A 15,002-nucleotide genomic window follows, 5' to 3' on the forward strand; every position below is an offset into this window, starting at 1 on the left:
TATTCTCCCACAAATTTCTCCAACATTTGCAATCCTGAAAATAACTGCTTATTTCAACAATTCATGTCCTCCTCATTCGCTATAGAAAGTACGGTTCTAGCAAAAGCCTTTTTTTTTTTTTTTTTTTTTTGCTTCTTAGTTTTCTTGGTCTTGAATCATGCTCTTTACGGTTGCTATTGAGTGTTTCTTGATATTTTTTCTTAAAGAAGAATTTGAGTTTTGGGTAGTAAAAATGTTTGATCATGGGTTTCAATCTTATGATTAGAGTGTAGTGTGCATCATAATAGTATTTGTGAATTAATTGCGTGGTTGCTTTGTGGTATGTAGCATACTTGCATCCTAGAGATTGTTGCTCCCTCTGGGTTTAGTTTCTTATTATGTTTTCATAAGTTCTTTATCATCTGTTTGGGTTGTTGTGTTACTTCTAATTAATTGACTTGTTGGAAATAATGATGCAAGATAACATAGAGATGATTTGCAAAATAAAAACCTAAGGAAAAAAAATAAAAAACAAAATAAAAATCGTGACTCAAATAATAATAAAAATAACTTTTGTAGGGTTTAAAGAGAAGTAGTAGACCCCATAAGGGATAATATAGTCAAAACAACAAAAAAGAGAATGTCTTGAGCCAAAATAGGAGTTGCACCGCCCAAAACTAAACCTAAATTTGTCCCCTAGCAATACATGGCATTAGTTAATTTGTCAAAAGAGCTATCGATCGAGTCTCGTTTGCATATATCCATTCATAATTTGAAGAAATAATTAGGAAGAAAAAAAACCAGCAAAATAATGTGAATGTTCAGACAATCTAAGCAAAAGAAAAATACACACACATATATGTATATATATACGCGCGTGTATAGGACACTTGATGATCACCTCTTTCAATAATTAACCAAAAGTACTAAACCCACCTGAATCCTGCCCCCATGCCCCGCCATTTTCTTCCCCACCCAATTTGTAAGGGATACGTATCGTTTGGGTTGGGGCCTCCAGCACCCCTCGCCCATTCATATGGGAATCTTTACTTTACATCATGGATACACACCAAATAAAACAAGCAAAAAGATTTTGATTCTCTAACTTCTTTGCAAAATGCGACGCTTGTCATGATCAAAGAGACGTCAAAAACAATTAATTTCTTGGATCCAATTTCTCGTCAATAATCACCGTGAGAAGGCCATCATCAATGACACCATGCATCAATCAAAGAAAATATGAAGTCAGTAAAACTCTCGGTATTCTCATTACTGGTCAAAGCCAAACTTAACAGCTAGCATATCAACTTATTTCATGTAAATCGTATTAAAACACGTCTTCAGATTGAACAACAGTAAAGAGCATTTCACAGCCACATCTCGGACCCATTTTATCGAACAAGTTTCGTGCGCAGTACGAAAAATAAAACTGGGCATCAACGAACTCGGACTACAATTACATCCACACAAAAACAGCCTGCGATATGTCTAATCGTTAACATAGACTCAGAAAAAGTTGATTCGATCCTAATCTGAAACATGCTATCTCGGGTCTTCTCCTTCACGAGAAAAAAAGCACAGCAGGATAAGAGGGTTGCGTTGTTAATGGACCAAAACAAAGCCCTGACTAGCAACTGGATTGATGACGGAAGCTTCGATCATCATTAAGGATCGAAGTCGCGGCCAAGGAACAGATCTCGAGCGAGACCTAGTCGCTTCACTCACATACGTCGTGTGTGCCTTGACATTGACCTATATATTTGTTGACACCTAATTTTGGAAAAATAAAATTGCATTTTGAACAAATAAAAGGAAAAAAAATGAAAATGGGGAAATTGATTTGATTGATTATGCATGAAAATTTGAAATTCGATGGATGTTCAGATTTTGATAAATGCAGAAATAATTAAAAATCAGGTGAACAAAGGGCAAGGATTTTGATAAAATTGAAGAAATCGGTGCAAAATCGAAATGATTGTGAAATCACGCTCCGATTTGTATCCTTGATTTAATGCAACGAAGATGGAAACTCGAAAAATGCCATACAAAGTGGCCGTTCGGAATTAGTATAAAGAGAGATTCATTTTTCGTAACGGGGGTGCGAAAGATTAGGAGAGAGTTTTTCGAAAAATTGAGAGTAAAAGTTCCAGAGAGAACTTCGTACCAAAAAAAAGTCTCAGAGTTTTTCCTTCTGTGAAAAAGCCAGAAAAGAAGCGGGAGTGGAGGAAAAAGCAGAAAAGAAGCAGGAGGGAAAAAAAGAATTCGTACAGAGAGTAGACGTGAGGTGAGAGAGAGAAAAAAAAAAAAAAACAAAAAAAAAAGAGAAAAGGACGTGCACTGTGCTTCTTCTTCGTGGGTTCCTTCTCCGTGAAGCCGCATGCCGCTTCGCTGCTGCTGACTGCGCCTCGCGCCGTCCACCGCGCCTCCATCACCGCCGCTCGACCTCCCTGCGGCGCCAACGGCAGCCAGCCCCGCGAGCCCTTCCCCCTCGTTGCTCGACCCGACGCCCGTGCTTGCACCTCCACCGCAAAGCACCGCCGCACAGCCACTCTGAGGTTTCCTCCCGCGAGCTCGCGTCTAGCCCCCCGCTCCCCGCCGTCGCGACCTAGCCCCGACGCCACCGGAGACCACACCGCCCCTGCTCGCCTTCGCCCGACGCTCAGCCGCCGCTGCGCCGCTATCCCTGCCGCGACCCAACGCCGCCGTAGCTGCTTCCCTCTGCCAGGCGCCCGACGTCTGCGCAGTCCACCTGCTGGTGGGCCCAGCGCTCGACACCCACAACACCCATCGCTGGCCTCCACCCGGCGCCTGTAGCCAGCGCCGCGCCCTGCCGTCGCTGCTCCAACGCCTCCTCCTCCGTGCGACGATTCCACAGCAGCTCTGCGCTCACTGCTGCGGTGCTCCGGCTCCCCTCCGCCGGAGCGCCGCGCATCCCTACTGCTGCACCACCAGAGCCCGACGCCTCTGCCTTGCCCCGGGCGACCCGCGAGCTCGACGCCGCCGCACCAGCTGCCCGAGGCCTCCTGCCGTCCTTGCAGTGCCCCACCGTTCGAAGCCCGCGACCCGACGACCTACGGTCCGCGATCCGCGCTCCAGCTCTGTCGCCCCTCCTCTGCCCGCGAAGTTGCAGCCGCTACCAAGCTGAGATCCAGACACCGGAGCTCCCCCCGTCGCCGCCCAGCTTCGCCGGAGCTCCGACCGCGACGCCCCTGCCGAACCTCTGATTAGCCACCCTTGGCCGGGCCCCACGGCTGTCAAGCCCACTTTTAAAAAAAAAAAAAAAAGAAAAGAAAACACATTAGGTAGTTTTCTTTAGTTTATTTTATTTATTTTACTTTACTTTATCTTGTGTTTTTTAGTATAATTAGTCTTTACTATATGATTGGAAATTCCAACATATCACCCGATTCTTGCGCAGTGATTTTTTATTTCATCTATAAGGCCTTAGATGAAATAATTAATTAGTTATAATAAAATTGATATTTTGATCTTTAAGGCTTAAGATCAATTTATCAATTTTATCAGCGAAATATTATCCCTTGATATGAATGATGTGTGATATCATTGGTTTAGCTTGTCATGATCGCTTTGTTCATCTTGAAATGTGTTTGGGTTATAATATTGCATGTTTTAGGGTTTACATATTTAGAATAGGAATCTTATTTCGAATTTTAAAATCAAAATCAAAAAAATCAAATCAATCAATTTAGGTTGCTAGATTTTTAATTTGGATTGCATGTTTAATTATTTGGCAATTATTAATTTCGAAATTAAACAAAAACAAAAAAAAAAAAATCATCATATACGTGTCATGTAGTGTTAAAGCATATTTTGCACGTCATTGCATATTAGGATTAAATTGCACTTAGTTTAATTCTAGATAATATTTTTTCTTAATTTGTTATAAGTTTAGGTATATTTTAGATATATCGCATTTTAGAATTATTTAGGTTAAGATAATGTTTTAGTTTAAATTAGGATTTGGCTCAACCTAATTCCTAATATAAATTAAATAGGATCTTAATCTAATTAGGTAATTTTCACATTTCACTAAATTTCGAATTTCATGAAAAATACAAAAAATGTCATAGGTTAAATTAGTTTTATGATAAAATGCATTCTTTTAGGAAAAAGAAAAAATGTCATATATGTGTATCATTAAAAATAGATTCATGAAATGCATGTCATTTAGATATTGTTGTTAGGTCCATTTAATTAGAAATTGCATGACATTAGAATTAGGTCATTTAGTTAATATTGCATTGCATATTGCATGATTTTTATTAATTAAGTGAAAACAAAAAGAAATTGCGTGTTAATTAGAAACCATATCCAGAGTTGTTGATGTGGTTTTTAACCTAATATTGCAGATGCTTTCGTTACTTTGAGGTAAGTTTTTGCAATTTATTTATTGTTTATTTGGGTGTTAAATTGGTGGATTGCGCACCCGCATGATCACCTCACATGTTATAAAAATAGATTTAAAATCAATTTAAGCTACCTGCAAAAACATTTTTTGAAAATAAAAGAATGGTACCGAAAGGGCATTAGAGAAATGTAGTGTAACCAAGTCCCCGTACCCATAGTCTCTAGTTCGTAGGAGTAAAGTGAAACTCCCGTTACTTTACTTGGGTTTCTAATCAACCCACCAAAAAATAGATTAGTGGCGACTCCTGATTAAAAAATCAATTGCATATTAAATATTTGAACCTAAGTCGCGAATTGGTATGGGCTTGGGAGAGCCCGAGTTAAGTCTAAGCTTAACAATCCATTAGTCAAAACCCTAGGTGGTTCAAACCCCGAAAAAATTGGTCGCGACAATATTAAACCAAAAGCGAGATTTGCTTTTTCATGGTTTTAATATTATCCCTTAAACAAAGAAAAGAAATAAGTTCCCACAAGAAACAAGTATAAAATTTTAAACTGGAAGTTAATATCTTTAGACTTGAATTATATCCACTAAAAAAATTGGAGAACTCGATGGGTACCTATGAACAGTTACTCACAAAGGATGCCCTTGCCATGGCTTCGTGCAACAAAGAAGAGAATCCACCCTCTCTCGGTTTTGTTCCCATAATTAGATCAAATAGGCCTGTAATATTGACTTTCATTATTTGTTTTCTACTTAATTCGAATCTTGCGATTTTTGCACATTTCGCTTTTTTCCTTATAAATCCGAAACATTCGAAACCCTCATAGCGTTTGCATTTTAACATGTACATACAATTCTGCCTTGATTGAATGCATAAAGGACGATGGAGGAGTTTTTAGAGCATCCATTCTAGATGGGCGTTGTCAAATTAATGCTAGAAAGTTGAACTTTATTAATTGTTTTTACTTTCAATATCATACCATGGATGGAATAGGATTTTTCTACAAATCCAATATATGGAAGCCTTCTCCGCTTTTCTTGAAAGGCATATTGGTCAAGTTTATGGTGGCAATTTTCATTTCATAGATATGCCTAACTCTCGTAATCACCATTTGGTATACAACTTTGAATAATTCATAACATTGCCAAACTATGATGGCAATTTTCATTATATAGAAAATACAGAGACTTGTAGAATTCCATATTTTTTGGTCGAGCACAACGCCTCTAAGATAGCGGTGCACTTAATTAGAATCGTTAAGAAGTCAAAGTCTTCATCAAATGTCGTTGTTGGGGTCAAAGTCTTTGGTGGGATTTACTTGGGTGTGGAAAATTCTTAGTGCCATAGAATTTCTTCCTTGGCTAAATGCAAAAAGGATGGTGGAAGAGTTTTCAGGGCATCCATTTTAGATGGGTATTGACAAATTAGTGCTAGAATATATTAATTGTTTTTACTTGAAATATCATATCTAGCATGAAATAGGATTTTTCTACATATACACAATGCGGAAGCCTTCTCCACTTTTTTGAATGATGAGTTAGTAAAGTCTATAGCGGCAATTCTCATTTCATAGAAACACGTGGCTTTGGTTACTACCATCTAGTAGACGAAATTGAATAACTCGTAATGAAGAAAACAATCATTTATGAACATTTTCCAATAAAATAATCTTGAATCTCTAATACCCCTGTTTACTATTGTAGGTACAAGTCCAAAATCTACTATTCATTATTTGTTTTCTACTTAATTTGAATCTTGCGATTTCTACACATTTTGTTTTTTCTTTTTAAATCCCAAACATTTGAAACCCTCATAACGTGTGCATATTAACATGCACATACAACTCTTCCTTGGCCAAACGCATAAAGGACGGTGGAGGAGTTTTCAAAGCATCCATTCTAGATGGGCATTATCAAATTAGTGCTAGAAAGTTGAATTTTATTAATTGTTTTTATTTGCAATATCGTATCAAGCATGGAATATGATTTTTCTACATATCCAAGATATGGAAGCCTTCTTCGCTTTTCTTGAAAGGCGTATTGGTCAAGTTTATGGTGGCAACTTTCATTTCATAGATATGTGTGACTCTGGTAATCACCATTCGGCATACAACTTTGAGTAATTCATAACATTGCGTGACTATGATGGCAATTCTCATTATATAGAAAATACAGGGACTTGTAGAATTCCATGTTTTTTGGTAGAGTACAATGCCTCTAAGATAGCGGAGCACTTAATTAGAATCGTTAAGAAGTCAAAGTCTTCATCAAATGTCGTTGTTGGGGTCAAAGTCTTTGGTGGGGTTTACTTGGTGTGGAAAATTCTTAGTGCCACAAAATTTCTTCCTTGGCTAAATGCTAAAAGGACAGTGGAAGAGTTTTCAGGGCATCCATTCTAGATGGGCATTGACAAATTAATGCTAGAATGTTGAACTTTATTAATTGTTTTAACTTGAAATATCATATCTAGCATGAAATAGGATTTTTCTACTTGTACACGATGCGGAAGCCTTCTCCACTTTTTTTGAATGACGAGTTAGTCAAGTCTATGGTGGCAATTCTCATTTCATAGAAACGTGTGGCTCTGGTTACTACTGTCTGGTAGACGAAATTGAATAATCTGTGATGAAGAAAATAATCATTTATGAACATTTCCCGGTAAAATAACCTTGAATCTCTAATACCCCCATTTACTATTGTAGACAAGTGAGATGATAGGTACAAGTCCAAGATATACTATTCATTATTTGTTTTTTACTTAATTTGAATATTGCGATTTCTGCACATTTCGTTTTTTCCTTTTAAATTCGAAATATTCGAAGCCCTCATAACGTGTGCATATTAATATGTACATACAACTCTTCCTTGGCTGAACACATAAAGGAGGGTGGAGGAGTTTTCAGAGCATCCATTCTAGATGGGCATTGTCAAATTAGTGCTAGAAAGTTGAACTTTATTAACTGTTTTTACTTGCAATATCATATCAAGCATGGAATATGATTTTTCTACATATCCAAGATATGGAAGCCTTCTCCACTTTTCTTGAAAGGTCTTTTGGTCAAGTTTATGATGGCAATTTTCATTTTATAGATATGCGTGACTCTAGTAATCACCATCGGTATACAACTTTGAATAATTCATAATATTGCATGACTATGGTGGCAATTATGATTATATAGAAAATAGAGGGACTTGTAGAATTCCATGTTTTTTGGTCGAGCACAATGTCTCTAAGATAGCAATGCACTTAAATAGAATCGTTAAGAAGTCAAAGTCTTCAAGAAAGTCGTTGTTGGGGTCAAAGTCTTTAGTGGGGTTTATTTGGGTGTAGAAAATTTTTTAGTGCCATAGAATTTCTTCCTTGGCTAAATGCTAAAAGGACAGTGGAAGAGTTTTCAGGGCATCCATTCTAGATGGGCATTGACAAATTAATGCTAGAATGTTGAACTTTATTAATTGTTTTAATTTGAAATATCATACATGAAATATGATTTTTCTACTTGTATACGATGCGGAAGCCTTCTCCACTTTTTTTTGAATGACGAGTTAGTCAGGTCTATGGCGGCAATTCTCATTTCATAGAAATGCGTGGCTCTGGTTACTACTGTCTGGTAGACGAAATTGAATAATCCGTAATGAAGAAAAATAATCATTTATGAACATTTTCCGGTAAAAAAACCTTGAATCTCTAATACCCATGTTTATTATTGTAGACAAGTGAGATGATAGGGACAAGTCCAAGATCTACTATTCATTATTTGTTTTCTACTTAATTTAAATATTGCGATTTTTGCAAATTTCATTTTTTTCCTTTTAAATCCAAAACATTCGAAACCCTCATAACGTGCATATTAACATGTACATACAACTCTTCCTTGGCTGAATGCATAAAGGACGGTGGAGAAGTTTTGAAAGCATCCTTTCTAGATGGACATTATCAAATTAGTGCTAGAAATTGAACTTTATTAATTGTTTTTACTTGCAATATCATATCAAGCATGGAATATGATTTTTCTACATATCCAAGATATGGAAGCATTCTCCGCTTTTCTTGAAAGGTATATTTTGTCAAGTTTATGGTGGCAATCTTCATTTCATAGATATGTGTGACTCTTGTAATCATTGTTCGGTATACAACTTTGAATAATTCATAACATTGCGTGAATATGATGGCAATTTTCATTATATAGAAAATATAGGGACTTGTAGAATTCCATGTTTTTTGGTTGAGCACAACGCCTCTAAGATAGCAGTATACTTAATTAGAATCATTAAGAAGTCAAAGTCTTCATCAAATGTCGTTGTTAGGGTCAAAGTCTTTGGTGGGGTTCACTTGGGTGTGAAAAATTCTTAGTGCCATAGAATTCTTCCTTGGCTAAACGCAAAAAGGACGGTGGAAGAGTTTTCAAGGCATCCATTCTAGGTGGGCATTGACAAATTAATTGTTTTAACTTGAAATATCATATCTAGCATGAAATATGATTTTTCTACATGTACACGATGCGGAAGCCTTCCCCACTTTTTTTGAATGACGAGTTAGTCAAGTCTATGGTGGCAATTCTCATTTCATAGAAACATGTGGCTCTAGGTACTACCGTCTGGTAGACGAAATTGAATAACTCGTAATGAAGAAAACAATCATTTATTAACATTTTCCGATAAAATAACCTCGAATTTCTAACACCCCCATTTACTATTGCAGACAAGTGAGATGATAGGTACAAGTCCAAGATCCAATATTCATTATTTGTTTTCTACATAATTTGAATCTTGCGATTTCTACAGATTTCCTTTTTTCCTTTTAAATCTGGAACATCCAAAACCCTCATAACGTGTGCATATTAACATGTACATACAACTCTTCCTTGGTTGAACGCATAAAGGATGGTGGAGGAGTTTTCAGATCATCCATTCTAGATGGGCATTGTCAAATTAGTGCTAGAAAGTTGAACTATATTAATTGTTTTTATTTGCAATATCATATCAAGCATGAAATAAGATTTTTGACATATCCAAGATATGGAAGCCTTCTCCGCTTTTCTTGAAAGGCGTATTGGTCAAGTTTATGGTGGCAATTTTCATTTCATAGATATGCGTGACTCTGGTAATCATTGTTTGGTATACAACTTTGAATAATTCATAACATTGCGTGAATATGATGACAATTTTCATCACATAGAAAATAGAGGGACTTGTAGAATTCCATGTTTTTTGGTCAAGCACAATACCTCTAAGATAGCAGTGCACATAATTAGAATTGTTAAGAAGTCAAAGTCTTCATCAAATGTTGTTGTTGGGGTCAAAGTCTTTGTTGGGGTTTACTTGGGTGTGGAAAATTCTTAGTGTCATAAAATTTCTTCCTTGGCTAAACGCAAAAAGGACGGTGGAAGAGTTTTCAGGACATCCATTCTAGATGGGCATTGACAAATTAGTGCTTGAATGTTGAATTTTATTAATTGTTTTTACTTGAAATATCATATCTAACATGAAATCAGATTTTTCTACATGTACAAGATGCAGAAGCCTTCCCCACTTTTTTTGAATGACGAGTTAGTCAAGTTTATTGTGGCAATTCTCATTTCATAGAAACGTGTGGCTCTAGTTACTACCGTCTGGTAGACGAAATTGAATAATCCATAGTGAAGAAAATAGTCATTTATGAACATTTTCCAGTAAATAACCTTGAACCTCTAATACCCCTATTTACTATTGTAGACAAGCGAGATGATAGGTACAAGTCCAAGATCTACTATTCAACTGCAAGTAAAAGATGCAATCTCTAAATGACATTTCAAGCCGACCACTTTTCCATTCCTTGGCGCACAATTAAATCGGACATCTTCTCAACAATTTTTTGGTCCATGAAATCTTATGCCTTCTGCTTTGGCTTCTTCATCCATTTGACTTCCCTTTCCTCCATCTTTCTCACAGTTCTCGCAAGCCATTCGAGTCTTCTAGTTTCACATGAAATGGATGCTGTGGAGATTTTAATTACAATTCTCAATTAAGATAAACTGATGAAATATCTTTTAAGTTTGATAAAATGCTTGTCAAGTATGTTACAGTTACGAAAACTAACAACACAAGTGCTGATATTGAGGTTCCATACAAAGGCGTCCTCGATTACTTCCAATCCTGCATCTTTGTTCGTATTTTCAAATGCTGTGTAAAAAAAAATTCCTCATAAACTTCATTCGGTGTATCGGAAAGGATGATGGACACGAGTGTTTCAGAGGTTGAAAGAGATCGAGAATCTCTATCAGTTTCAGTAACCATCCAAGGATGAAGTTGCGCGCAAGGTTCTATCCATTGGAATGAAGTTGCGTATGATAAAATTATTTAGAAATGGGTCTGGTCTCACGGTTCCAGGTACACAAAGCGTGGGCCAAAGATACGAGTGGGCCTACGAAAGCAAGCCCAACCCAAATACATTAAGTGGACTCATAAAATTGAGGACCAGGCCCAACTCACTTAGACTAAATCAAGCCCAAAATTACCAAACCCGCTCAGGCCCACCTATTCAAAGCCCATTCGAAGGGGAACAAAAAATGGAAACGACGAGCTTTAAACAAAGCCAGCAACATTCATACGTGACGCTACGGAAAATCCAAGAGATCGAGAGCATTGGACTTAGCTTTAATGGTCGATGTCCTCAACGCAAACGTGAGCTCTCGAGACGATGCAGCGACAGCAGCAACAGCGTCCAAAACAACTACTCATTCCCACATTCAGCTGCAACCATGGCGATGATCTGGATCGCCAAATCCGACTCGCAATTTGACTCGACTCCGCTTCCCAGTCATGCTCCCAAAGGTTCACGATAGGGCTTGCTTAAAAATTGAAAGGACAAGTCCACCAAGTCTGAGCACGGGTGTAAAAGTAAAACCTCTCTCGGACAATATGTCAAACAGAACGTGCGTCACTCAAAATCGCCGTTTCATCTCAACTCTCCCATCAAGCCAGAAGAATCAGTGAACTCAGCACCCTCATTTGAACCTTGAAATCGTGTATAATCTCGAAGGAGATGATATGGCTCCAAGCTAAGCCTCACGTGGAGAGCGGAGGGAGGACAGCAGAGAGAGAGATTCCGCTCGGCTTCGTTTTCTGAAGACTTGGACCAAACTTCATCCGAACGAGAGAAAACCAGAAACCCAAGAGACAGTTTAGTGACTAAAAGCTCGGAAAGGTTGTGTCAATCCCTTACGACGAGGCGAAGTCTTTGATTGGACAAAGTACGGCAACCGACATGGAAGCGGAGCAGAAGAGAGGTGATTTAGAGTGGAGGCGAGCGCTAGTGAGCTGGACGTAAGCTTCCGCTCATTTTCTCTTCTTTTTTCAAGTAAAGATGGTTAGCCAAACTGGCAAAATTAGGTTTCAACAACTACTTGCTACTTTCTTTTCATCAAGTGACCACTCAATTCACACATCTATAATAACTATTCATGCCATATCAACTTAATTAAGTAATCACTCAATTCGTGAAAAAACTTATTCTTTTCTCTACAAATGTGAAAAGTAGTAGCCTCTATTAAATAATCACGCAATTCCTAAAAACACCGGCGATCACGCACACTAGTCGTATGTACCTCAAGACTGGCCTATATATTAAACCAAAAGCGAATCATGTCTCGCTTTTCTTATGGTTTCAATATTATCCCTTGAAAAAAGGAAAGAAATAAGTTCCCACAAGAAGCAATGATAAATTAGATCTTATTTTGTTTACTTGGATGATTTACTTGGATGAGACTACGCTTAAATGATAAAAAGGCCAAAATAATAAGCATGTAATCAGTCTCAAGGCACCTCAACAGATTTACTCATCATATTACAATGCAAAGAATGAACAATCGAGATTCTCATCTTTGATAAGATCTACGAGCATTCCTCCTCCACTTCTTTCTCATATTAGCTCCTTTCCTTTCAAGCAACCCCGCGAGCCATTCAAATTTTCTAGATACGAGAGCAACGTATCCTAGAGAGACTCCACCTACGGTTCCACACTCATAACCCATCAATATGGCTCTCCACTCAAACCAGCCTCCATGCCCTGTATCATTTTCTCGAATAATGGTTACAGGTGGAATTTCTCGTGGATTGTTTGTGCATGTCTCCGACAATGGAAATCCGCATAGTCTAGGATTCATGGCAAACGAGTCGCTCTTGAATGTGTTGAATTGCCTTCCTCGAGGAATAGGTCCGATGATCTGATTCTTTGAGAGGTTCAAGAATGCAAGAGACATCAAATCCGCTAGTTCTAGAGGAATGCTTCCAATGAACTTGTTTGAAGATAGGTCTAGCCATTCGAGTTCATTCAAATTGCCAGTAGACAGAGGGATATAGCCCGTGAGATTGTTGTGGGAAAAGTTTAGCCCTTTGAGTGACTTTAGGTTTCCAATATACACGAGAAGCTCCCCACCAAAATGGTTGCTCGATAAGTCGATACTCGTGAAAACAGTTAAAATTTTCACCAACCGTATCTCCAGTCCTTTCATGGTCACCATGACTAAATCTTGATAATTACCATCTCCTATATAATGCGGCTTGCCCTGTCTTTTATCTTGATAGATCATGGCAGTAAGCTTCATAATATAACTAACGGGTAAAGGACCACTCAAATTGTTGTTGGACAGGTCGAAGATGCGCAATTCAAAAAATGAGCGAGCTTCTCTAGGACTACTCACGAAACCATGGAACATGTTGGACCTCAAAACAAGAACCTGTAGCTTGGGAAGGGTTCCTAACCAATCAGGGAATGTATCCTTCATTTTATTGTTGCCGAGATCCAAAACTTCCAAATTTTCACAATGTAATAAGGACCGTGGCAATGTCCCTTCAAATTGATTCCGACTGAGGTCAATGGTCCTTAGTTTGTTATCCTCAGCAAATTTTCTAGGGATCACACCGTGAATCATGTTCATGCGAAGGTTGAGGACCGAGAGATTTTTGCTAAAGCTCATTAAGCACTCTGGCAAGGTGCCCATCAAACTATTATTGGACAAGTCGAGGACTTTGAGCTCAGTGGCATTGCATATCAAAGGGGAAACCTTTCCACCAATCTTGTTGTTTGCACTAAAATAGAATTGAGTGATGGGTGGTGGAACTTGAAGAGGACCTTCGAATCTGTTGTTGGATAGATCAACCGTCACCAGATTCAACATATGGAGAAAATATTCTTCGGGCCATTGACCCCCTAAATTATTGTTTGATATGGAAAAACTAGAAAGCACGGAGGGATGAAATGGAACAGTTGGAGGATCGATTTGGTCATGGAATTCATTGAACTGAAGAGTGACGACCCATAATGAGGGGGCTTCTAGCAACCACTTCAGAAAAGTATCGTTGATTCTATTGTGACTGACGTTTAGCACAACCAATGATGCACAACTGTCTAAAGACCGCGGTAATGTCCCTTCAAACTTATTGGCACTCAAGTCTAGACTCGAGAGGTCGGCTAAATTTCCCAAACATTGTGGAATAGAGCCAGAGAGATTGTTACAAGCCAACCTTAGAGATGTAAGGGATCTTACTTTGCAAATGGAAGAGGGAATCTCTCCACTGAAGCAATTGTCGGTGGCCCGAAAGGAAACTATAGGGAGTAGTGGAATTGGAAGTGGGCCCTGGAATAAGTTGTTGCTAAGGTCAACATTGATCAACTCTTTCCAAGGAAATTGTTGTATGCCTCCCTCAATAAGGTTACTAGAAATATCAAGAGACTGTAGGGTACATTTCCCTACATCCCAAAACCATCTTGGTATTTGACCGCCAATCTTGTTTTCGGAGAGATCTAACTCTCTTAGCATTTTAAAGAGTTTAGAAAATGAGGAAACTCAGTCAAGTTGCAGAAAGGCAAGGCCAAAGTCTCAAGCTTCGGAAATGTGTGATTCATACTGTTGTACATTAGATTTAGCTCAACTGTAAGACGAAGGACTTGCAGATTTTTCAGTGTCGAAAAGACTCCCAAGTCTAAAACACCAGTGAAGTTGTTGAAAGAAAGGTCTACATACATGAGTTGTTCAAGCTTTACAACAAATGAAGGGATATGACCAGTTAATTCATTGCGTGAAAGGTCCAAAATGGTTAATTTTGTTAAGTTCACAAGCGATGAGGGAATCGATCCTGTCAATGTGCAATTGCTAAGATACAGAGTTTTTAAATTCTTGAATTCACCGATTGAATCGGGTATTTTGCTCTAAATGCTTGTATACGAGAGGGTTAAGGATTCAAGAGACTTGCTCCAATTAGACTTTGGAAAAGAAACTGTGAAATCATTGAATTCCAAATTGAGATGAAGGAGGTTTGGCGAGCTAAAAATGTTGGGCGGAAGTTCCCCATGTAACTCACACTCAACCGCACTGAAAAACGTCAAGGAGGATGATAAATTCACGAAAGAACTAAGCGAAACAGTAGACATGTCTATGAAATTGAGGTTAAGTTCCCTCAACTCTGTCAAATTTTGAACAAGGATTTTGAAACCGGTATTTTCAATCTTAAGACTTTGTTCCCAAAGCGTATCATCGTGCTTATTGTTCCAAGAGAGATCAAGTAAAACAAGTTTAGAAAGGAAAGAAATTTCAACAGGAACTAAACCTAAAAAATTGAATTAGAGAGATTGAGGTGCCTCAATTCAACAAACACACTTAGTTCAAGCAAA

At 38.2% G+C, this 15,002-nt stretch overlaps 1 protein-coding gene across 1 annotated transcript; it reads right to left on the bottom strand.

Annotated features, from left to right (window-relative positions):
• Positions 1-2,656: 2,656 nt before the first annotated feature.
• On the bottom strand, positions 2,657-13,509 carry LOC120296018 (receptor-like protein 33). The gene is made up of 2 exons (XM_039317669.1): positions 12,343-13,509; positions 2,657-3,091 (listed from the first exon to the last, which is right to left on the bottom strand). The coding sequence occupies exons 1-2, from the start codon at positions 13,507-13,509 to the stop codon at positions 2,657-2,659; spliced, it is 1,602 nt and encodes a 533-aa protein (XP_039173603.1).
• Between the last annotated feature and the right edge of the window lie 1,493 nt (positions 13,510-15,002).

The sequence above is a fragment of the Eucalyptus grandis genome, chromosome 1, assembly GCF_016545825.1.
Source record: "Eucalyptus grandis isolate ANBG69807.140 chromosome 1, ASM1654582v1, whole genome shotgun sequence".
Classification (NCBI taxonomy): Eukaryota; Viridiplantae; Streptophyta; class Magnoliopsida; order Myrtales; family Myrtaceae; genus Eucalyptus; species Eucalyptus grandis.